Source organism: Ictidomys tridecemlineatus, chromosome 5, assembly GCF_052094955.1.
Source record: "Ictidomys tridecemlineatus isolate mIctTri1 chromosome 5, mIctTri1.hap1, whole genome shotgun sequence".
NCBI classification, from domain to species: domain Eukaryota; kingdom Metazoa; phylum Chordata; class Mammalia; order Rodentia; family Sciuridae; genus Ictidomys; species Ictidomys tridecemlineatus.
In genome coordinates this window covers 156,230,951-156,254,592 of record NC_135481.1, presented here as the reverse complement: position 1 = coordinate 156,254,592, position 23,642 = coordinate 156,230,951, and the positions used below count along the sequence as shown (strand labels likewise).

The following is a 23,642-nucleotide window of genomic DNA, read 5'->3' as shown; positions in this document are numbered from 1 at the left end:
GTAAGTAACCTGTTTTCTTAATCAAAATTGTGGACCAGCCAGGCATGGTGGCACATGCCTATAATCCCAGTGGCTTGGGAGGATAACTACAAGTTCAAAGCCAGACTCAGCAAAAGTGAGGCACTAAACAACTCAGTGAGACCCTGTCTCTAAATAAAATATAAAATAGGGCTGGGGATGTGGCTCAGTGGCCAAGTGCTCTTGATTTCAATCCCTCGCCATATTGTACACTACTCTAGTCCCAAGCTAGAGAGACTTTGTTCAGTTAGTAGGTTTTAGAGAGCTACTGGACAGTGCTATGAAATGATTTCTATAGTCCCTTAGGGAATTTTATCTATTTGTTTTAGGATTGAGGCAGTAAAAGAGGGAGCTCTGCCATGGTTTGGGCAAGAGAAAGGAAAAACCTGACTCAGGAGCTGGCGCGGAGGGAAAGTTTGAATATGCTGAATAGAAAATGAAAACAGTGAGCAAATTCCTGAGGAGCACAATGAAAGGACCAAGAAGCCCAGATTTAGTGTTTCTATTATTTATCATTCCCTGAAAAAGTCATATTCAGAGAAACACCTTTCTTCTCCTAAGTTGATTGTCTTGTGAAAGGTCTTGTTTCAAAGTATTTTTTTTCCATTTATATAACAAGATTTTCAGACTTCTAAGTTGATTGGTTGGGGGTTTTGTTTTTGTCATCCACACAGTTCAAGGATTCTACATGTGTCCCTCCCAGAGGGACCTCTATCTCTAATGTCACATACCCATGTGGCTATGCCTTCTAAAACCCCTTAAACCGTTCAGAGCACCTTTAGTAGTCCTCAAGCCCCTTCTTTCCTTGCCCCCCCAAATTAAAAGAAAGAAGAAGGACTTTTTTTTAAGCATTCCAACCACGTCTGTATACAAAATAGGATGCACCCACCAATCCCATGCCCCAAATCCACCAGTCCTTTCCCCACTTCTTCTGCCCTCCCACATTCACTTATCTTTTGTCATTTTCTCCTGTTCTTTTTCTCTTCTCACCCCCTCCTCTGCTAATCCTTCCCCCTATCTTTTACTTAGTGGGAAAGATATAAATGATTACAGATAGAGACAGAGCCTCCTGTGTGTCCTTTATAGATTACAAGCCCATCTTCAAAGGTCATCTTGTGCATATCCTTCCTGTGAATTTTCATTTATTACATTGTGTGTGACTCGATAAACAATGTATCATTTTGTTTTGTTAGAGATAGATACCATTTGTATGAATTTTTCAGTATGCTTTAAGAAAAGCAAGACATTTGTGGGGTCTATTTTTTTTTTTTGGTGGGAAGGGGTTGGCATAATGAGGATTGAACTCAGAGATGCTCTACCACTAAGCCACATCCCCAGCTTTTTAAATTTTTGTTTTGAGACAGGGTCTTACTAAGTTACTGAGGCTGACCTCAAATTTGCAATCGTCCTGCCTCAGCCTCTTGAGTTGCTAGGATTACAGACTTGGCTCTACTGTACACAGCTGATTAACATAGATCTTAAGAATTTTGTTTCAATTTTTTCATTTTCTTTGACACTCTTTTGTAACAACATTGTTTTCTGTTTTTGTTCATTCCAAGTATATCATATCTCAGCCACATTAAGAATGAAATAATTATTGGTTGACTTCCTTTTATTATCTAATCTTTTTTTAAAAGGTATTGTTTACATTAGAAGACATGCTCCAAGTTACAAGCAACCAACCTATTCATAATTTTTCAAATAATACCTTCATTTAGTGGGGAAGAGCGCTGCCCAACTAATAACTAATGAGTCAAATAATAATCTGCCTCCCCCAGTAGATGTTTATTCCTTTTTAACTCATCATAGTCTCATCTTAGTGATAATCATAAAATGTACCAATAAATTAATGACACAACCCATTTTTAAAAATGGAAAAGGCAGTTTTTCAAACATTTAAATCTTTAGGTGTGGCTGAAGAAATGCACACCCCCAAAGAAGCAATGTTACCAAAATGATTGAGGCAAGGCAAGCCTTGTGAACTTTAGAAATTTCCAAAATGTTTTTGTGGGCTCTGAAACTGTTTAGGTTTTACACACAGTGTGTGTGTGTGTGTGTGTGTGTGTGTGTGTGTGTGTGTGTGTGTGTGTGTTGCAGGGAATCAAACTCGGGCTCTCACACATGCTAAGCAAGAGTTCTACCACTGAGCTTTGTCCCCAGACCACACCATCCTTTTATGATTAGCAAATACAGTATCTTTTAATTGTTTTGTGTATTGAAGTAATATATAAATTTAGTAAATACTATGGGTTAAATATCTCTCTTTGGATAAAATCTTAAAAGTAAGTCATTTTCAAAATTTAAGAAAGCTTTATTAGAAATTACTTGGTTCAGAGTCTGGTAAAGATTAAAATATTTACTTTGATCTCTTGGGTAAATGGCTAATTAAGCAGCCACATGAAAATCATGTTTACCTGTGGGTCCCTGTGCTGTCAGCTCCAGTCAATCCCTTCTCTTGAGTAAATACATCATCAAAGCCACAGAAACTCAGATTATATCCTCTTGAGACCAGATAAGATCCAGCAGTGCCCATATAACCATTGAGCAATTACATAATTGAGCTGCATGCTTTTAATTCAGAAATATTTGTAATTACTTTATCTGGAAAAAAATGTGAGTTGGGTGCTTCATTAAAATACAAATTGGGCTGGTGCAGTGGCACTTGCAGCAGCTAAGACAGGAGGATCACTAGTTCAAAGCCAGCCTCAGCAACAGCAAGGCCCTAAGCAACTCAGTGAGACTCTGCCTCTAAATAAAATACAAAAGAGGATTGAGATGTGGCTCAGTGGTCCAGTTCCCCTGAGTTCAATTCCTGGTACCCTTCTCAAAAAAAAAAAAAAAATACAAATTGACTTAAAAGTCCTTTTTTTCCTAAGTGATACTTATTTCCAATCGGGAGAACTTCAACAAGGCAGAGCAACTCAGAATTAAGTCAAGTCATGTCCCCCATCATACACATACTAATTTTATTCACCAGTAAGATTCAGTCCCTAAATGAGGGACTGTTTTCTTGTTCTTATTTCCTAAATACTCATTTGCAGACTCATATGAATATTTCCTCTTTCTTTTAATTGTTAAATGCACAAAATATCTTCCTCTCCTTTCACTTAAGTATAATTTAAGTGATGGTGCTGTTTTCCTTTTAAACACTAAAAAATTACTTCTGGTGTCCAGAAAGAAGTTTCTTGAGGAAAAGTCAATTAAATCTGTGTACTAGGGGAAAATGTCATCTACCATCTATAGCCATGGTTTTTAATTCCCTTGCTTTTTTGCAACTGTGTTAGTAGAACTGGTTTATATGTAGAAGGGAATTTAATTTTATCAGCTCCTTTCATATTCAGTTTGTATTTGTACTACCCTTACAGAAATCAGATTCCTTTAGAGCTATCATGTGTTTTCTTTAAAAATCAAGGAGGAAGCAAGAAAACTTTGAAATACCAAGATAAACAAATATAATTCATATATAACTGTTGGCATTGAGGTTAACATTTAATATTATTGACAAACATGCATTCCATTTTTTATACACATAACCTCCTTTTTTTCTCCACTTGCTTCAAAAGAATTTTCTTTCATACATGTTCTTCTACCTCACTTCAAATGAGTTTACACAGGTTTCTTGTCATTCTCTCTTTAACTAGTTACCTGTTATTGAACAAATAAATTTATTCTAATATTTCATCCCGTAAGAAAGCTTCAGAGAACATCTGTACAATTTGGTTTCTTCAAGTATCTATGATATCTCCCTAAAATGAATTCCTAGGTATAGATTGTTAGGTCAAAAAATATGTACATCTTTCAGGCTTTTGCTATTCATTGCTAGATCTCATTCTGGAAGGGTCATAGGAATTAGCCATAATAAATGAAAATATCATTTCTCTGATTTCTTTATAAAACAAATATTATCAATTTTTTGGAACCAATTTGAGAAGTAAAAATGATATCCCTTTTTTTGTTGTTGTTCATTTGACCTTTTTATTCCAATTGAGGTCAAACTTTTTCCTACCCAATTGTTAGCCATTTGTACTTTTTTATAATTTGCCAGTTCATATTCTTGGCTCATTTGTACATTAGATAAGTAATACTTTTTCTTACTGATTTATGAGAACTTTTAAAATATAAATTTGTACATTTTGTTTAAATATTTTTAGCAGCCTTTCCTTTTTCTTACTGGTGTCAGAACACAATGTCCTTTCCATTAATAACTATGTTTGCATTTGAATATATAAATTGGTAAATTGTTTCTTGGTGTAACTTAAGTCAACCTAGATGATCCTTGTGGTTCTAAACATTATAAGATCCATATTTAAACTGAACTTTGAGGAAAGTTCTAATAGAACTGGGTCTATAATTCTAGACATAAACTACTAAGTATAGTTCATAGAGTGACTTAACTGCTGTAAAATCTGAAATACAGAGGTATCAGCATCATAGATGCTCATAGATGCCCTGGTGCTTGATTTCCAAGTCTTGTCTCCTGCTCCTGGAAAGGCAGAAAGGTGAGGGACTTATTTGTTGGTATTGACCTAGGCTTCAGACTACTGAGAACAGTGAGATTTCCTTCAGTTTCCCTTCCTGGGCTCCAAAAATATGTAATTCAAAGATAGCCTTTATTAGTAATAGACAAGTTAAAAGCTCTGCATAGGCCATTCATAAGCCCTATCAGAAGGACCATGGTAGATTATCTGGCAGTACTTTTTGAGAGGGAACTCTAATTTGCAAAACTCATTCAGTCCCAGTGTGAGATGTGTAAGACAGCTTGCTAAAACCCTTCTCTGGGCCTTTGTCCCTTTGCAGGCACAAGTTTGTTTCCTCACTCTTAGATAAGCTCTTTCAAATTGGGGCTTCCCCACAAGTACCTATTTTGGGGACATCTGCAAGCATTGTGTGTTAAGAATTTTTTACAGATGTTTTCCCTGACTCTGAAGAAGTTGTCTTTGACTAGAATACTTATAACCTCTCCTTGCCTAAGACTGACTTTTGTTTCTGTATCCCCTTATCATTATTTCCTGCTTGTTAGGAACTTGTGGATTCCTTTACAGATGACCAATTAGGCAGATCCACAGCTCTCTCTTTTGGTTCCATGGTCTAGTAGAGTCAAATCATTCATTCTTATGTTGCAATTTTACCATCCGCCAAAATCTTTATGGATATAAATTACTCATTTTTGAGAAATTGCCTACAGAAGTATTCTAAAAGATGAGTACTTTTTAATGTTTTTTTAGTTGTAGATGGACACAATACCTTTATCTTAGTTATTTATTTTTATGGGATGCTGAGGATTGAACCCAGTGCCTCACATGTGCTTGGCAAGTGCTCTATCACAGAGCTACAACCTCAGCCTGAGATGAGTGCTTTCTTTTATAAATGTTTCTGTCGAAAAAATTCTGGAAATGAATATTGAGTGGTGAACATAAATGGGATAAAATACATAAAATCAATTAACCCATTAAGTCCTATCATCCCAGATGAGCAAAACCTGTAAAAACTTAAATTGGGCAATCAATATACCACTTATGATAATTTTGAAATAATGTTACGCTTTTAAAGTTGTATTCTTTTGAGAAAAGTAATAAATAGATGGTTTTTCAAGCATTTGAAAATATATGTATATTTCATATATATATATATGAAAATTTTGTAGGATATATAAGGATATGTAAAGTTTAGATTATGATTTTTCAACATATTTTAAGTGTTAATTTTATTGAAATATTCATAGAATTCAAAATATGGGTTTAATGTGTTAAATTTGTAGTGGTATGCCCACCACATTACTTACTTCACCATCGAGTAGAGATCTCACCATGGAGAAGAGATCTCAGCACAGAACTAGTTGGTAGTATTGTTATTCTTATCAAACATATGGGGACATATTAGAAAGATATTACAGCATTTTATTCTGTATTCTTTTGAAGCCCAGTTCAAATCCATCTCAAACAAGAAAAGGGTCTATATGAAACAGACACATGGAACAGAGAGATCAATTTGTAGCATTAGGAGTGTCTAAAATGCTTAACAGATACCAGCTCTCTGAAGCAGAATTTATTTGTGATTATAGATACATGCAATCCCCTGGATACACATGCTGTGGTGGACCATAGGTGCATCCAAAGTGGTTAGACAAAGGGGCAGCTTTAAAAGAGAAGTGCTAGAAATGGAGAAGTCCACATAACTATCTTAAAACAAAGACCTTGATTATAGGAGCTTGTTGCAGTTTGTTGTCTCCCCAGTGGAGACAGCTATTGTTAGGCAAATGTCCTTGTTTAAACAGCATACCAGGAATATTGCAGCTGGCTTGTGTGGAGTGGAATACTGCAGTTTTGAGGAATTCCTTGCATAGATTCTGTCATAAGCATATATATAAAGGACTTTTCTTATATGGCCTTCTGGTTCCATTTTGTTAATTTGACATATTTCCTTTTGATTCTGATACCTTGCATGGGGACTAGAGAGAAATAATCTGAGTCATTTATAATCCAAAACAGTTTCAGAATTTAGGGGAGGAGAGCAATGATAAAGTTGTTTTATTTTAAATTACTTAAAAATGTCTGAATCTGGGCCAGGCCCAGTGGTGCATGCCTGTAATCTCAGCTACTTGGAAGGCTGAGACAGTAGAATTATAAATTTTGAGGCCAGCCTCAGAGATTTAATGAGATCCCATCAAAAGAAAAGACAAAAAGGAAAGCCAGACATGATGGACTATGCCTGTAATCCCTGCAACTCAGGAGGCTGAGGCAGGAGGATCATGAGTTTGAAGCCAGCCTCAGCAAATTAGCAAGTCCCTAAGCAACTTCCCTGTCTCAAAAAATAAAAAGGGCTGGGGATGTGGTTCAGTGCTTAAGCACCCCTGGGTTTAATTCCCCAGTACCAAAAAAGTCAAAACAACAACAACAAAAAGGGGTTTGGAGATAGAGCTCAGTGGTGAAGTCCCTGGGTTCAATCTCAATACTGGGGAAAGAAAAAAGAACTATAAATCTTTGCATTACAAATTCTACAGGAAAAAAGTTTTAAAAACTTCAAAAGACCTTTAACAATTTTATTCTTAAGATGTGTGCTAAGACAGTGATTATTGCCAGGCATGGTAGCACACACCTATAATCCCAGCTACTCAAGAAACTGAGACAAGAGGATCACAAGTTCAAAAGGCCAAGCTTGGTGAGGTCCTGTCTCCAAAAAACAGGGCTGGTGGGGTGGCTCAGTGGGGCAGGGGGCAATGTAGCTCTGTGGTAAAGTGCCTCCGGGTTCAATACTCTAATTTGTTTAAAAAAATTATTATTAAGAAGTCACATCAATAAATTATTAATTATAGCTATTACATAAAGTAATATAATTTAGAAGTACAGATTTGAAGCCTCTGAGAATCAACTTTTTTAAACCTCAGCAAATGAAAATTATAGCTTTTGCTATAGGATTTAGCCCAGTTGTTTTTGTTCATATTTTTAAATGCTTTTCATATGCTTAGGATTACTAGGCACCAACTAGATCAGGATGGATGGAGACCCTCAGGACAGTCCAGAGGGCACATTCATAGTTGAGTGATGGCAGTTCAAACAGGCAATATCTACTCTTTCCCTTTTTCTTTCTGGGCAGATTTTGGAAGCAGGTAAGTTGAAGAGTTCCACACATGCTGCTAGGATAGAGGCAGTATGACAGCTAGTGATGGGAACCAGCTTTGGCCTGAGCTTTAAAGGCCCAGTCTCCCAGTCTTCAGAAATGAGAATACTGAGCAGACCACTCCAACAGAGATTTATCTCAATTAGGATAAAACCCAGGAACTAGTTTACACAAACAGAGCAAAAGCCTCTGGTCGCTAGAACTAGACTGCAACAAGGTCCTGCCTACAAGGCTAACTTGACCCCAAGTCCTTTGACCGATGACTAGAATCCCTTATCCCTAAAGGACTAGAATCCCTTATCCCTATCTCCCAAATCAGCTGTTCCTTCCCTGAGTCCAAGAAACCAGTCAGTTCTAGGAAGGCAGAAGGCAGTAGCCTTTCAGGGATGTCAGATCTAAAGACAGTGGTTTGAAATATCTTCAGAGCTAAATGAGCAAGGCTAGTTCTCCCATGTTCTGCTTCATTGATTCTCCCTGCCAGAGCATCTCTGTCTTCTTCTGTGTTGATTACAAGCATAGATTATTCTTTTCCTCATTGTTTGCTGAGTAATTGTACTACTTATACAGTCATGGACTAAAGATGACCTGTGAGGTTTTGGCCAGTTATTTTATTCATATTATAAAGTCTTGTGTCCACTCCTCACATGTTGAGTTGGACACTGCCCTGTTTTTCTGTCATTGTCAGATAGCAGTGAAAGGTGACCACCACTACCACCTAAGTTTTTTCTTCAACTACCTTAGCAAATTGTCGTTTTTTTTGTTTTTGTTTTTTTTTTTTTAAAGAGAGAGTGAGAGAGGAGAGAGAGAGAGAGAGAGAGAGAATTTTTAATATTTATTTTTCAGTTCTCGGCGGACACAACATCTTTGTTGGTATGTGGTGCCGAGGATCGAACCCGGGTCGCATGCATACCAGGCGAGCACGCTACCGCTTGAGCCACATCCCCAGCCCCAAATTGTCGTTTTTTAATAGGATGTGATCAATGGTTGTGTACTAAACATTTAACTCTCTTACCAGCATATTTTTATGTCTTTGGGGAAAAGTGCTGACTGAAAAATTAAAAGATATAGATTCTAACCTTACTCCTGTTTATTGCCACTTTTTCATCTCTCAAGTTGGCTATGATAAAATCTGTGTTCCCCTACTTAAGAAAGACAGTCTAGTGCACTTTGAAAAAAGATAGACAGTATGGCAGGTAAGTTTTCCCATCTCACCAGCAGACTTAAAGGCAAAGTGCAGATTTTCTTTAACCTTGATTGAAGATTAGGATTTAGAATCAGGTCAGTTTTCTTTTTGCTCAGTGTATCTTCCTTGGCCACAAAGTTTTTCTGCCATCTTCTCATTTGGAGGGAGTTCAGGAGTCACCTCTAGGAGATTGGGGATACTTCATGGTCATGTTTTTTTCTAGATGTCTTTCTCAATCCAGACTACCTCTGTGTTACATGCCTGGAAAATAGGATTTGTGCAATGAAAGTGTAAATCTTTTCTTCAGAAAGGAGGTCAGGCACTCTGACTTTTATATATATTGAAGGAAGGATAAAACAGCCCAGATTAACAGAAGTGATCACATCTTATACACATAATTCACAAGTAGAAAAACATTTCTGCACTACATAAGATTCATTCCTCAGAAAATATACTATTATAAGTGTAAATGGTTGTGAAGAATTAAGTTATGCTGGAAAAATAACCAGATGTTATTTTATCTTGAGGACATTTTAATTTCAGTTAATGTTAGGAAGCAAATTAAATCCTAAGTAAGACTTAACCCAAAATTAAATTTGAAGGCTGGGTCTTTGAGACCAAGGAGAATGTGGTTACAATTTGTTTTGATTTCTTTGTGCTTTCTTTGAAACATTGTAGGCAACAGCATTATTGAAAAAAGCCCTTACAGAAGAGTGTGGTGATAGGTCAGCTATTCATAGTAATGAATCATCTTGCAGCTTGCCATCTATTCTGAATGACAATAGTGGAATAAAGGAAGCAAAACCGGCTCTGTGGCTCAACAGTGTTTGTACAAGGGAACAAGGTAATTATTGTTAGTCTATCCACAGCAAAAAGGCATTCAGAGTGAATGCAACATCGTCTTTCTTAAGGTATACCTATAAAATACCATGACTAGAAGCTATCTCTGATTTTAAGATGCAAAATGTTCTTTGTTTTATTTCACCTTGCAATAGATATATACATTCTCATTTAGTCCAACAGGATTGGAAAACTTAATTGTAGGTCTGTAGCTCTGCAGAATTTCTAATGGAGTAAGAATTTATAAGTTATAAAATCTTAGCAAATCTAATCAATTGGCAGTGGATAATTTTGATCCCGTAAAGATGAGGATGATTTCATTAAAATGATTCTGTGAAGTACTATGAAGTTTTTGATGCCACTTAATTTTAAACATGCTTTTAAATTGTAATAGAACCTTACCAGAGTCTACACAGATAATTAGGAATCAGTGAATTTATGCTCCAAATTTTAATAATCAATTGTTAGTACCTAGAAACTGTGGTTATTTTGGCATTACTGTTAAGACCTGCCAGTAAACCACTTTAATGGTATTTCCAAGACAACTATGAGTTGCTTAAAAAATATCCATAAGTCAATTTACATGCAGAGGATTTGAGGCTCATTTGTTTTAAGTCCCTTCCAAATTTGATAGATGTCAAAGCTAAATTATTTTTCATAACCTCAACATAGAGATACCTTAGTATAAGTTTCCTCTTAGAAGCAGTGCTATTTCAGACAAGAAATAAACTAACCAAAAATAGGAATGAAGAGACAGTGAAAATAAAATGAATGGCAGTTAAAAGCCCAAAGTGGAGCTAGGAGGATAACTTAGTAGTAAAGCACTTGCCTAGCATGTGCAAAGCTCTCTGTTCCATCCCTAGCACAACAAAAATAGGGAGGGAGGGAGGGAGGGAGGGAGGGAGGGAGGGAGGGAGGGATAGAGGAAACAAAACTCTGTTCCATCATTTTGAAATACATTTTTATGGTCATGTATTCAACTTTTAGAAGCTTCAAGTGGCAGCAAAGACGAAAGTAAGGAAGAAAGCCTGGCTGCAAAGGTCCCAATCACAGGTAAATTATGGTTGCCTGACAGTTTCAAACATAGTCTGTAGTCTTTTTACATAACCGAACATTATAATTAGTGGTTTGTGAACCCTGCTAGGAGCAAGTATTTCAACTACAGTATGCTGGAGCATTAATTATAAGATCATAACATACAAACTTACATTATCCTAGACTAAGGTGGCAGAAGACCATGTCTATTGAACTCTTCATCATGATGTTGTTATACATTTACACATGTGAGCATTCTCCATCATGCAGCCTTTTAGCACCTGCATCTGAGAATGGTCAGTCCCCAGAGGAACACCCAGTCATTGCATGATGAAGTACAGATGTTTCTGATTTTACTCTTTTTTTTTTTTTCCCGTAATAATTACAGGTGTATCCATTAAATAAGAACAGGGGAAAAAAGTTCCAGACAGGAAATTTTCTGGTGCCTCATTATACATCCTACCTGGTAATTCAAAAATTTCACCAGTCAGCCTTCATCAAGACCTATTAAGATTTCCGCACAAGTATTAGGTGTGTTTAGAGGGAATCTGAATGATATAATTACTGTTTTTAGGTTTAGAATATCAACAGCAGCAATTAGTATTCTAAACAGAGTTCTATTTATTATACATCTAAATTTACTAGCACCTTATTTTGTAAAGTGGTGTACTACTTCATTATAAATTCGAAGGTCTGACTTTAAATATTTATACAAGTAAATACACCATTGCACCGAGGTATTAAGGCATGCATCTGCATATGTGGAAGTTTTATTCTTGTTTATAAGCAGAAAAGAATGGTTTGTTTTTATGGCAGTACAATTCATGGCATGATGATTAATTTTTTAAACTCATGCTTCTGTGATGAACTCTGGTTTTTAAAAAAGGAGCTTATAATGGAACAATTATTATTTATTTTGTACATCAGATAGTATTTCACTCCAAAATACAGGGGTTTTCTTTCCTTTTAAATTTTTTTTCAGTGATGTTTATTGTTTTGAGAAAACTGTTATGGTCCCCACTTGATTATTTTTATTAATAGGAGAAATTTAGAAGATCCTAAACTGAAGATAACTAGGAAATCATTTAGATGCCTTTTACTTGTATTTACTTTTGAATGTAGAAGTATGTAATGAATGGTCTCTGGATTTGTTTGAGTTAAAATTATAAGGCTTATTGAGGAGAAACCAGAAAATGACCTCATTGCCCTTTCTTAATTCTCTTTTCTGTACTTTTTCCCCATCTTCCTTGCTGTAAGTAATGCCCCCAAATTAATGCAAATGTTATTACCTCATAGACTTTCTTTTTTAAAAATTTTATTGGTACATTATAATTATACATAATAGTGGGGTTCATTATGTCATATCATACATGCACATAACATAATTTGATCAATCCCATTCCCCAGTATCTACCCTTCCCCTCTCTCTTCCCTTCCCTAACCCTATTACTCTGCTCTACTGATCTTCCTTCTATAATTATTATTTTAATTATAGTGCATTATAATTATATAAGCAGTATTCATTGTGGTGTATTCGTACATGGACACAGCATTGTTTGGTAGATTTAGAATTCATTCTCTCCCCCATCTCCCCCGTCCTTAAGTTTCACATAAGAGAAAACATTCAATCCTTGACTTTCTAAATCAGGCTTATTTCACTTAGCTCAATGTTTCATCCGTTTACCAGCAAATGACATAATTTCATTCTTCATTATGTCTGTCACTTACTTTCTCAAGGTTTTAAATCTTCTTTTCATGCAGAAAGAAGTATGATGTGTCTAAAAGTAATCAAGTCTATTCGCAAGTAAGACTTTATAAAAGAAACTGCAATTCCAACAACCTGCTGGACATGAAAAACTTTTGGAAAGCCACTTGCTTGTTAAAGCATTGCTGTTCTCTGTCTTTGCCACCAAACTTTCATTCTTCTGTGCCCCCAACCCTTGAATCTCCCACAAAGTTTTTATTGAAGGGCGTTTTGCATCTTGGTTCTGCTTATTACTGTTGCTGTCATTGTAGCCACCTTGGTCTCTTAAGTTTCTGACCATCATTAAATTTTTGTGGGTTTGGCATAATTATTTAAAGATTTGTGTTTTAGTAGAATAAAGCAAGTGTATTGTTTGATTTAAGACAGATTCCACTCACCCCTTTATAATAGTTCTGTTGAAGTATGGGTTTGTATAGGTGCTTACTGGCTGTGTTTGTATGGTCTGAATTCTTTCTAAAATATTCCAAAGAAAAGGAATATCAGACTCTCCCCTAGAAGTTAAGGCAGTATAGCAGTTGAGCCTAGGCTTTGGCATCAGCCATCAATGTCTTTTCACTCCCTGCTCTTTTTCTCTACCTACTGAGCCTTTGTACAGAGAAAGCGGACTTGACAGGATTGTCTTCCAAGTTTAAATGCAGTCATGTTCATCTGCCACATAAAAACTAGATACATGGTACATATTATGTCTGATGTATAATAATAATCTTGTAAATAATAGTAGGGTTGTTGGTCTTCTGTGCTGGTTCTAAACCAAAATTCTAAACCAATGACATCTAGTCAAAGGAACCACACAAAGCAAACTCTAAAGAAGAAAAGAAGCAGAGGAAATGGGATGCCATGTCACAGAGAAATTTGATGACAAGCCCCCAGATGGTGTCTGGATACCTCCAGTCTGTCATTTGTCACCTGCTAACTTTCCCTGATTTGTGGTAGCCTCTTAGGACTAAGACCAGCCCAAGCATGGACCTACTGTAATTTAGTACCATCAAGTTAGTTCCTGCAAAATTTCCACTTGAGTACATACTTGATGATTTGAATCCAGAAGGATGTTTACCTTATCAAAAAGGAATCTTGAGTTTCATGTTACTTTGGGACTTCTAATTAGGAAAACTTAGAGAAGAATCTCAGAAAGCTGATGGAGTCAGCTGGGGTCTCCTTGGTCACAAAGCTGGATCTCTGCCCATGAGTGCCTGCCTGCCCCTAGTAACCCTCATGTGCTCACAGCTGAAGGCATTGCAGGGCACCTGATCACCAGGCAGCAAGCCTCCCCTAATGTGCAGCCTTATAAGTGTTTATAGACAATGTAGCATTTTTCAAAATGTATTCTATGCAATGCTTCACCCAGAAAATACTTCAACAATGTGTCATTTTTTATGGCCAAACCCTGTGTGATCTGTCTCCCTCTGCAGTATACAGAATACACAGGAGCATATTGAAGATGTGAAGAAAACCTTCAGTGGAGAAATTATTTAAAAAGTATAAACGTAGAGTTTCAAATAAGTTATCATCTATTTGAAAATGGAATCCTTCCTATTAACAGCCAATAGAATTAATGTTTCATGGAACATGGAGTGGGAAGAACACAAACATGTATGGAATGTTTTTTAAAACAACCAATCTAATAGGGACAGTTTTCTCATTACAGTAAAGTTATCTTTGTTGTTTTCTTGTAGTTCTGTTTTGTGTGAACCTCCCTGGTGGACAGTATTGCTTTCAAATGAGACTTTTTTTCAAATGAGACTTTTTCTAATGTAACTACAACCAGATGTTTTAGTTAAAAGCTATATGTTAAAGCAGTTCTTCAAATTGACCAGATTACAGTAGTTAGTTTTTTTTTTTTTTTAATTAGGCATTGAACTTAGAGGCAGTCTACCACCAAGCTACATCCCAGTCATTTTTATTTTTTTTATTTTGAGACAGGGTCTTACTAAGTTCCCATGGCTGGCCTTGAACTTGCTATCCTCCTATCTCAGCCTCCAAATAGCTGAGATTATAGGCATTAAACATCACACCTGATGCTAGCAACTTTCAGTAGTCCAGAGTGCTTTTCTTTAGTGTGGGTCCTTCTCTCTGTGTCTGTTAGCTTTATAGCCATTACAGAAGACACATAGTAAAGAAGGAGGGTGAGGTGGGATCCAAGGCAAGTACAAGAGGTGTTGGAGTGTGAAACTCTGAAGTTACACCATTTTCACAATGATGAAACATCCTGGGCATGTTTAACCTGATAAGGGCATAATGCTATCTTTAAATATTTGAGAGACTGCCATATACAAAGCAGAACATTTATAGAACACAATTATAGAGTATAGTTCAGTAATAAAAGAACTTTCAAGCTCTTCATTTCAGCAACACTAAGCTGTCTTCCAGGTGTAAGAATCTGTGCCGGGTGTTTGAACTGTGGCAGTAATCATGGCTCTCTTAAGGGAACAAATTCCTGTTTCTTGGAACTTTGGCATCATTCTAATACTGAGACCATAATTCTTATTCTATACTAAAGGAATCAATATGCCAACATTCTTATATTTTATTTTCCATTCTTATTTCCTGATCACCCCAAAACTTGAGTTTTCTTGGCAGAGGGCTCATCCTTAAGGAGTTTGCTGTCATTCCAAAGGCATTTGCTTTGTTAATCACCATTATGTGAGTTTTCTGTCCTAAGATTTACGTAGAAGCCCTCATGTACACAAATCTAAACACACAACCAGAGTAAACATTCCCATAGTCTTAACAATCCTCTGTTGTTAATACAGTGTACACTTTTATTTGTCTGTTGTTCTCACTAAAGTATCCAGATGGAAATTAAAGATTAATTTTGATATCTGTATGTAGTTTTCCATATATAATAAGTAGTATCATTTACATGTGTATTACGTCTTTTCTTGTGCTGAATTCTGGGATACCAACAACAGCACTGACTGGGCCCCTGTCTTCAGTAAGCCTCCATCATTTCTAATCTTCATAATAATCCTATAAGGTAAATATTAGTAACTCATCTTACAATGGTCAAACAGAAACTTAGAAAGGGTATGTCTTGCTCAGGGCTGTGTAATTAGTGTGTTGGATCAGGAATAAAACTGACTTTAGGATTTGAGTCCTAAATTCCTTTTATTCTATCACCCTGTCTCTTTTGTTTTACTAAAAAGGCAATTGCAACAGAGTGTCTAGTTCAATCAAATATCAGGGTATATCATAACAAAGATGAGCTCCACAAGAATGCTTTTGAAAGCAATGATATACAAAGCCACACCTTTTCCTTCTCTTGGGCTATGCCTGGAGAAGTGAGCAACTCCCAACAATTTCCAAGTTCAGGTTATACTGAGAGGAAAGTGGGGCTAGTCAACATAGCTAGGCCTCTGAGATCATGTGCAGGTAAAAGGAAATTCTGAACAGTATTTCCCAGAAATACTCAGGCCAGGAGGACAGTGAGGATTATCAATATTATAAGAGAATATTGCCCTTTGAACTACTTATAACCCTCCAAGGTTAAATTCTTCTGTTGGAAATTTTGCTTGTATTTACACTAAATTTATCTAAATTTAACTTTTAGCAGTGAGTTTTCATTTTACCTTATGTTAAATGTCATGAAAATCCAGCACCTAACACAGTGTTTGCCACATAGTGGACACTTAATTTGTCAAACAAATGAATAAAAATGGGGATATTAAGTAGTTTCTTTAAATTATTGATTCAGACCAGAATACTGTCTCTTTCAGTCATTTACTCCACCAATGCTTTTCCCACCCACGTGCCCATCCTGGCAAAACTCATCTCCTTAAGCTCCATGTGAAAAGGGCTCTCTGCTTTTATCTCAAGAGGATTAAGCCTCTAAGAATGTCCATTCAGCCTCTTATTCTTTTGACACCAATTCTCTTGGTCAAGCTGTGTTGAAAGTGGTTGCCTCACTGTGCCATTCCTCACTGATATTCTTTGGCAAGCTGAAATATTTCAGGTCATACTAACACATCCATTTAGCATCTTTCCTGGGGGTCAGCATAGATTTGCACTATGCCACTTGGAGTTCTGGGGGACTACCTCCCCAAACGTTGTTATTTGAGTTTTACACTAAATTTGAAAAGAGTTAGAAACATAACAATGGCCAGGTTGTCATCAGTGATTAGATTTATCCCTGGAAGAAAAGACTGCACTGACAACTTTGAACCTCCAAATTATAGTGGCATATCATCTCCAGTACCAAGGCTTTGCTTAGAATGTGCTTCCCCTGTCTTGTCTCATATGCTTTACTAATTAGAATCAGTAGAGACATATTACCTGCTGTGCTTAGGACAGGGAATCCCCTACTTATATAAAACCAGGGAAGCCATCATAGCTGTGGGATTGTCCATTGCAGTCTACATGGTCCTGTCTCTTGGGCAGGAGTCAGTCTGCTGGGGCTTCTCCCATGGGTCCTCCTATCTGCTGCTTCCAATAGCCAGCATTCCTTATTTCATTGTTGGGTGGTGGTGTTTAGTTAATGTGGTCATTAAAGAATAAAAGACACCTTTCTGATGAGTGCTGTTGATGAGTGCTTTTGCATTCAAGGAAATTAACTGCTTCTGTGGAGAGATGCTCCACAGTGGTTGCATGATAGAATCCCATGTGGGATCCCCATGACATACCCCTGGCCAATTACATTAGAACCCTTGGTGGGTGAAACCTAGGCATAGCATTTTCTAACACATCCAGGTGAATACCCAAGTTTGGGAATAGAGCAGATGTCTCAAAGCCATCATAGTGCCTTTGTAGATCATGTTTTGAAGTACCACCTAAAAAGTTATTTAGGATTGGGAACATAGCTCAATGGTATAGCACATGCTTTTCATGCAAGAGGCCCTGGGTTCAATCTTTGCACGGGAGACAAACTAAAAGAGAAAAGAAGTCATGGTTTAGGTATTTTGATAAAATCGGGGCCCAGAAGGTTTATTATTTTCCTAGAGCAGCTGTAACAAAGTACCACAAACATAGTGAGACATAGTGGCACAAACTTAGTAGTTTTAACTACTCAGGAGGCTGAGGCAGGAAGATCACTTGAGTTCCAGAAGTTTGAGACTAGCCTAGGCAAGTCTCAAAAACAAACTACCATAAACTTGAAATAACAGAAATTTATTCCCTCACAGTTATGGATGCAGAAGTCTGAAATCAAGGTGTCAGCACAGTTGTACTCCCTCCAGAGACTCTGGGGGGAAATTCTTCCTTGTCTTTTTCAGCCTCTGATGGCTTATGGTGGCACAACTTCAATGTTTACCTCCATCTTCACATTATCTTCTTTTCTGTCTCTGGGTCATTTCCTCTTATTAAAGGGACTTAAGACCCACTGTAAGTGCATGAGGATTTCATCTTGACCTTCTAGCTAGTACATCTGCAAGAACGTATTTCCTAATAAGATCACATTCTGAGTTTCTGGATGGACATGAATTTGGGTGGAGGTGACTGAGTAGGGGAAATACCATTCAACCTGCTACAGTCAGTGGTGGGAGTTGGGGGTTCATATTTGACATTTCTAACATATAGTTTATCTCATACCGATTATTTCTAGTCTTTCTTTAGATGATAAAGATAATACTGATTGCCATTATTTCTGATTCCTCTCTTGAATTATTAAGTACAAATTGATTAAAATGTTTTTTTAAAAAGTTATTTAGGATTGGGAGCATAGCTCAATGGTATAGCACATGCTTTTCATGCATGAGGCCCTGGGTTCAATCTTAGCACCAGAAAAAAAAAAGAAAATTAGCTTCTGATCAAGATTATACCGGCTTAAGGGTTCCATGAGTTTGAGAGTTGAAAAATCACCTCCCATGAACAGTGTTGGAAGTATATCCTTTGGTATTCATGGGGAATCAGTTGCAGAATTCTCTTGAATACCAAAATCTGCAAAGACTGCAACTCCCATATATAAAATAGCTTGGTATTTGCATAAAACTCACAAACATCATATGTAATACAGTGTAAATGCTATGTAAATAGTTGTTATACTGTCTTGTTTAGGAAATAATAATTTTTTAAAAATCTGTATGTATTCAGTACAGATGCATTTTTTTCTCCCAAGGATTTCCAATCTAGGTTTGAATCTGGTTGCAGAACCCAAGTATAGAGAGGGCTTAATGTAATATCCCCAAAACTGTCTCAGATAATCTTGGGAATGTTCATTAAATACCAGTTACAAACCTGGCATTTATTTTCAAGTTTCAATGTTGAGTTGCTTCATAGAAATTAAGACAGTAATGTAAATCTCTGTCTCGTGGGTCATCCCCATGCAGCTCCTACAAATTAAGAGTTGTTCATCTCCTGCACCAACTCTCTTGGTGAAACCACAGAGAGAAACCTCTGCAGTAAGTTTACAGGACCAGGTCTACTGGAGGAATTGAGTTTATCATAGAAAGTCTGTGAAAAGTAATTTTTGTTTTGGATCAAAAATTATTATTCTCAACTCACATAGGCTTACAGTTTTATTTAAAATCCTAAATATAGGTGAATTTTCTGGATTTTAAGAACTGAAAAGGCACATACCACCTAATATTTTATCATTTTTGTTTGAGCAGATTATAAGATAATTTCTGGATATTCAGTGATGATATTTGTCTTTTAAATTAACTAAGATGTATCTTAGACATTTTACTTTATTTTACAAAAGCAAGTAAAAACCCTATGGACAAAAGATATTTTTCAAGTTTAGTTTTAAAATTTCTAACCACTTCATCTAGGAATAGTGCTTATCCTTACTCAGAGATGCCCAGTTCTTTGTGGGTTCAAGGTTGTTTTTTCTAGCTTTAGTGATAGTACTGTTTGCATCTCCCTTTGTTATTTCCTGTCTAGGCCCAACTCTTTTTCATTAAGGATTTCTGCAGAAGCTATGGGCAAATTCCCTGCCTCCAGACACCCTTAGAGGCTGATGAGCCACGCCTTCATCTGGCTCTTGTAATAGATTGCAAAAAGCACTTGTTCATCAGATATTTTCTTCTTCTTTTTATTTGTAGATTTAGAAGTATTTTGGCAGGTGTACATTTGCATATAAAAGAGAATAAAAGATAACTTAGGCTTTTTCTTTCTCCTTTCTTCAACATCATCTCTCTCCTACCTCTCTCTATTCATCAGGTTTTCACTTTCTTTCTCTAGCTGTTTCTATTTTCTAGACACAAAAATATATATCAAAAAGGGAAAAAAATAGTCTTAGTGATCCTTCAGCACTGTGCAAGAAGGTGGAAGATTGGGTTCAGTCAGCTTATGTAACAAAGTAGAGACAATATGTTTATCTTATTGTGTCATCAGTCTGGAATAGACAAGGATAGATTTTAATCTCCTGGAGTTGGATACTACAAAGGATGGGACCCATTGCCATGTTTTATGATTGAAACTGCTATATTTTCCACTTTCTAAACTCAATCTTGACACAGATTTGAGTATATAATAGATGCTTGACTGAGATTCAGAACTGCAAGCTTGAGCACGTATGTGTATTTGTTTCTGTGTATGAGAACATTCCGACTGAAAATAATTGAATCCTTTAGAAATGTCTGTTTTATCTCATTATTTTCACTACTCATTAGTTTTTGAGAGTTTAATATTATTGTTGGGAAGAAATATTTCTCTGGAATTCTAAGTCGCAGGCTAGGAAGTATAGCCTTTAATGATCACTCTGTTCTCAAATTTTCAGACTCAGGTTTACTTGTGGCTCATGTGTCTTTTACATCATGAAGTTGACATCCTGGCTGTTAGAGGAGAATATTTGAATTGCTTGAAAACCCCTAACAAAAAGTATTCTCTTCAATCCAAAGAATCTGTAACCTGGTCCATTTAATACAGATAGCTACTTAAAAATCTTCATATAACTGTTGCAGCCTCCCTTGATAATGTTCCAGGGTTTCAACCCTTTCAACAAAAAGCTTTTTTCAGCATCTAGCTTGGTATCTTTTGGCTGCAGTTTCCCTAAGTGTTCTTGTGCCACTTTTAGTAAACATAAAAATTATTTACTAACATCTAGTTTCTAGGTTGCAAATGTGTTTCATTTAGCTTGTGTAGTGTTTCATGTAAAGAAAAAAGAAAAGGCACAAGTCCGGCAAGACTAGGCCCACTTTCCCACCTGGCAGCAATAGGCTATAGCCAGGGAACAGCTGTCCCTGTGGACAGGGGTATGCCCCCAGCCTCCTACAGGGCTCTCCTTTTTCATTGTGTCCACCTGGACAGAGTCACTTCTTTGTGTACTTTCTTGGCCCTAAAAGGTATCTGCAATCATGGTACCCTTCCTGTCTACTCCATTTGCAATATCTGTCTTTGAGCTCCCTCACTTACCCAACTTTGTTTCTCTGCAGACTGCGTATCCTTTAACTTCTGATTTTTTAAAATCAAACCCTATTAATTTTGTTTTTCTTCTTTGGATCATCTCCTAATCCTTCATATGTTGTTTTGTGCAGTAATTATGACTAAAATAAAATAGTTCTCCATAGGGAGAACTATTTCAGTTCTAATACATCTGACTCTTCAATCAGACTGTCTTGTTCCTATGCTGGTTTGTGTCTGTGACCCTGCCTCAATTCCTGTTAATTCCTCCAAGTGTTTGCACTTCATCTTTGTTCCTTGTAAACTTCACTTTGTCCTTAAATCATCAAAAGAAGCATACACTGAGCAGGTAGTAAGCGACATGTCCAGCAATCCTCAGCCTGATTTTGTCAACCTTTTACTCAGGTCAGGGCCACTACATCCTAGATACAAATTGATTTTCCCCAGGCAACTATCAGTGACTCTATGATTGGAGAAGGGCTACAGAAGGCTTATAGATGCAATACTGGAGAATCCTGGTTAGGAAAGGGTAGTCCTGGTGGGATGCGATAGGAGAGTGAGCCATCTCCCTCCAAGTCTATAGGTCAACAGAAAGCAGACTTGGGCAGCCTTGAGGGAAAAGCCTGATGACTGGGCCTGAGTCCTTCAAATAGGAAAAGAAAGAGACCAGATAGAAAGTGTGGGGAAAATGAAAAGGGCCCATCATTTTCAGAGTGTTGTTTAAAGTCAATTCACTTTACACTGATAATTTTCTCCCTTCTCAACATTAGCATTATCTTATGTTTGGACAGAATGCTTAATTCCCCCAAATCTGAAATTATTTCATTAGCCTGACATTTCTCCCAGAAATCCTCTTCCGAAAGTCGGTGACACAGTTTTTACCAGTTTCTCAAAAGCAGGAGAGAGTCTCCCTGGAGTCAGATGATTTTTACCTTGAAATAGTAGATAGGAATTGCAAACTCTGGGGCCAGTAACCAGAATCTTTTTTTTTTTTTTTTTTTGAAACAGCTATTTCCCTTTTTATTCTTTTTGTTTTTTTTTTTAAAGAGAGAGTGAGAGGAGAGAGAGAGAGAGAATTTTTAATATTTATTTTTATTTTTTTTAGTTCTTGGTAGACACAACATCTTTGTTGGTATGTGGTGCTGAGGATCGAACCCGGGCCGCACGCATGCCAGGCGAGCGCGCTACCGCTTGAGCCACATCCCCAGCCCTTATTCTTTTTTTTATATTTTTATTTTTTAGTTGTAGTTAGATACAATATCTTTATTTTATTTATTTATTTTTATGTGGTGCTGAGGATCGAACCCAGGGTCTTGCACATGCTGGAAGAGTGCTCTACCGCTGAGCCGCAACCTCAGCCCCTCTTTTTTTAGTTTCAATCTTTGCTGTCTCTCTTTTTAATTTTTTTAATATTTATTTTTTAGTTTTTTTTAAGGTGGACACCATTTCTTTATTTTACATTTATGTGGTGCTGAGGATTGAACCCAGTGCCTTGTGCATGCTAGGCGAGCACTCTACCACTGAGCCACAACCCTGGCCCCTCTCTTTTTTTAATTAAATAAATTTAATTGAATGTAAATAGCTTGTAGTTATTAAGATCTGGACTGTTTCCTAAGAGCTGAAAAAAAATATATGTATGTATATTCTTTACCTGTAAGTTCAGTCATTCTAATTTTTCCTCCCCAAATCACTTAACAACATATTGGCAATAGTATGGATGTTAGGATCAATTGAATAGAGTTTCAGAGCCATCCTATTGGAGCCATACTTCCACCAGTAAATACTTTCTACCCTAGGCCACACTCACTATATTTTTCCCTAGATCTCATGATTTCCTTATTAAAGTTTTAAAAATATTAGTTCCATCACATCTAATTTATTTCACAATCCAGTAAACTAAAAAAGTGTGGCCTTAGGATTTCTTTTCTTCAGAGTTAAGAGTACCAGATCCGTAAGTATTTTAATTATTCAACATTTAGTATTCCCAAGTATGGTGCTCATTTTAAAGACTCATTTTTTAACTTGATTGATTCTCAGTAAAGCATACTTTATTCTTCAATGTAATCGTTTTTATTTAGTAATAAAGAAGTTGCACTTAAGTTCTTAAATTGAGCCAGCAAAAGCAGGAATACAACTGATTCCTGACACTGTCAGCAGTGGCCCTATTGAAGATATGGACAAGGATGCTGTTTGTCTTATCTGTGCTAAAACTCTTAATTCTTCAGTTTCCATTTCATCCAGATGTCCTCAAGATGTAAGGTAATGGGAAAGGTTATAACACTCAGGTCCTTTTCATAATTTTTGATTACTATTTTTCCCAAAAACCTTCAATGTAACTTGTAGCAAATGCCATTAGAAACCCTGCATGGCCAAGGGCATCCTGAACCTGAGCCAGGTCTAGGCTGCTGCTGACCCTCTGGGCATTTGGCTTTACTCTCTTCAGATACCTTCCCTCTTCAATCCCATGGGGTTAAATCCTCAATTGTGGGACTCTGAACTCTGCTGTCACTGTCCTTCCTGACCCTCTCACCACTCACCCAGCCCTCTCCTAGAACTTCCCAGCTCCAGTGTAAGAACCTGAGACCAGGAGTAGGGAGCATTCCCAGTGACCTGACCACCTAGGAAGTCAGTACTGTTTCTTCAAGTTCATTCCTGGGGGATGCTTCTGCAAGGTCTGGATGCAAGATATCTATTGTACTATGATGTTGAGCCTATCTACAGACCTGCTCCCCTAATAATGGGCATTTGCTGCTTCAAATGTTCTCTTAAAACTCATCTTTGAGTCTTGAAACCTGGATTCAACTAAATTGTGTTTTTGTTGTTGTAGTTAGAGTTTCTAAAAAGGTGACAGTTCAAAAAAAAGTCATTTTTACGCATTTGAAATATTAACATTATAGGAAACATTTAAGA

The 23,642-nt window shown here is 36.8% G+C and overlaps 1 protein-coding gene across 4 annotated transcripts in view; it reads left to right on the top strand.

The window, feature by feature from the left end:
- Positions 1-23,642, top strand: part of Kiz (kizuna centrosomal protein) — a 123,044-nt gene that overhangs the window by 78,957 nt on the left and 20,445 nt on the right. For all 4 annotated transcript variants that reach the window (XM_005334611.5, XM_013362539.4, XM_040274459.2 and 1 more), the window contains 2 exons: positions 9,497-9,662; positions 10,646-10,711. In XM_005334611.5, coding sequence (XP_005334668.2) covers positions 9,497-9,662; positions 10,646-10,711 — 232 coding nt within the window. The remainder of the gene's footprint in view (positions 1-9,496; positions 9,663-10,645; positions 10,712-23,642) is intronic.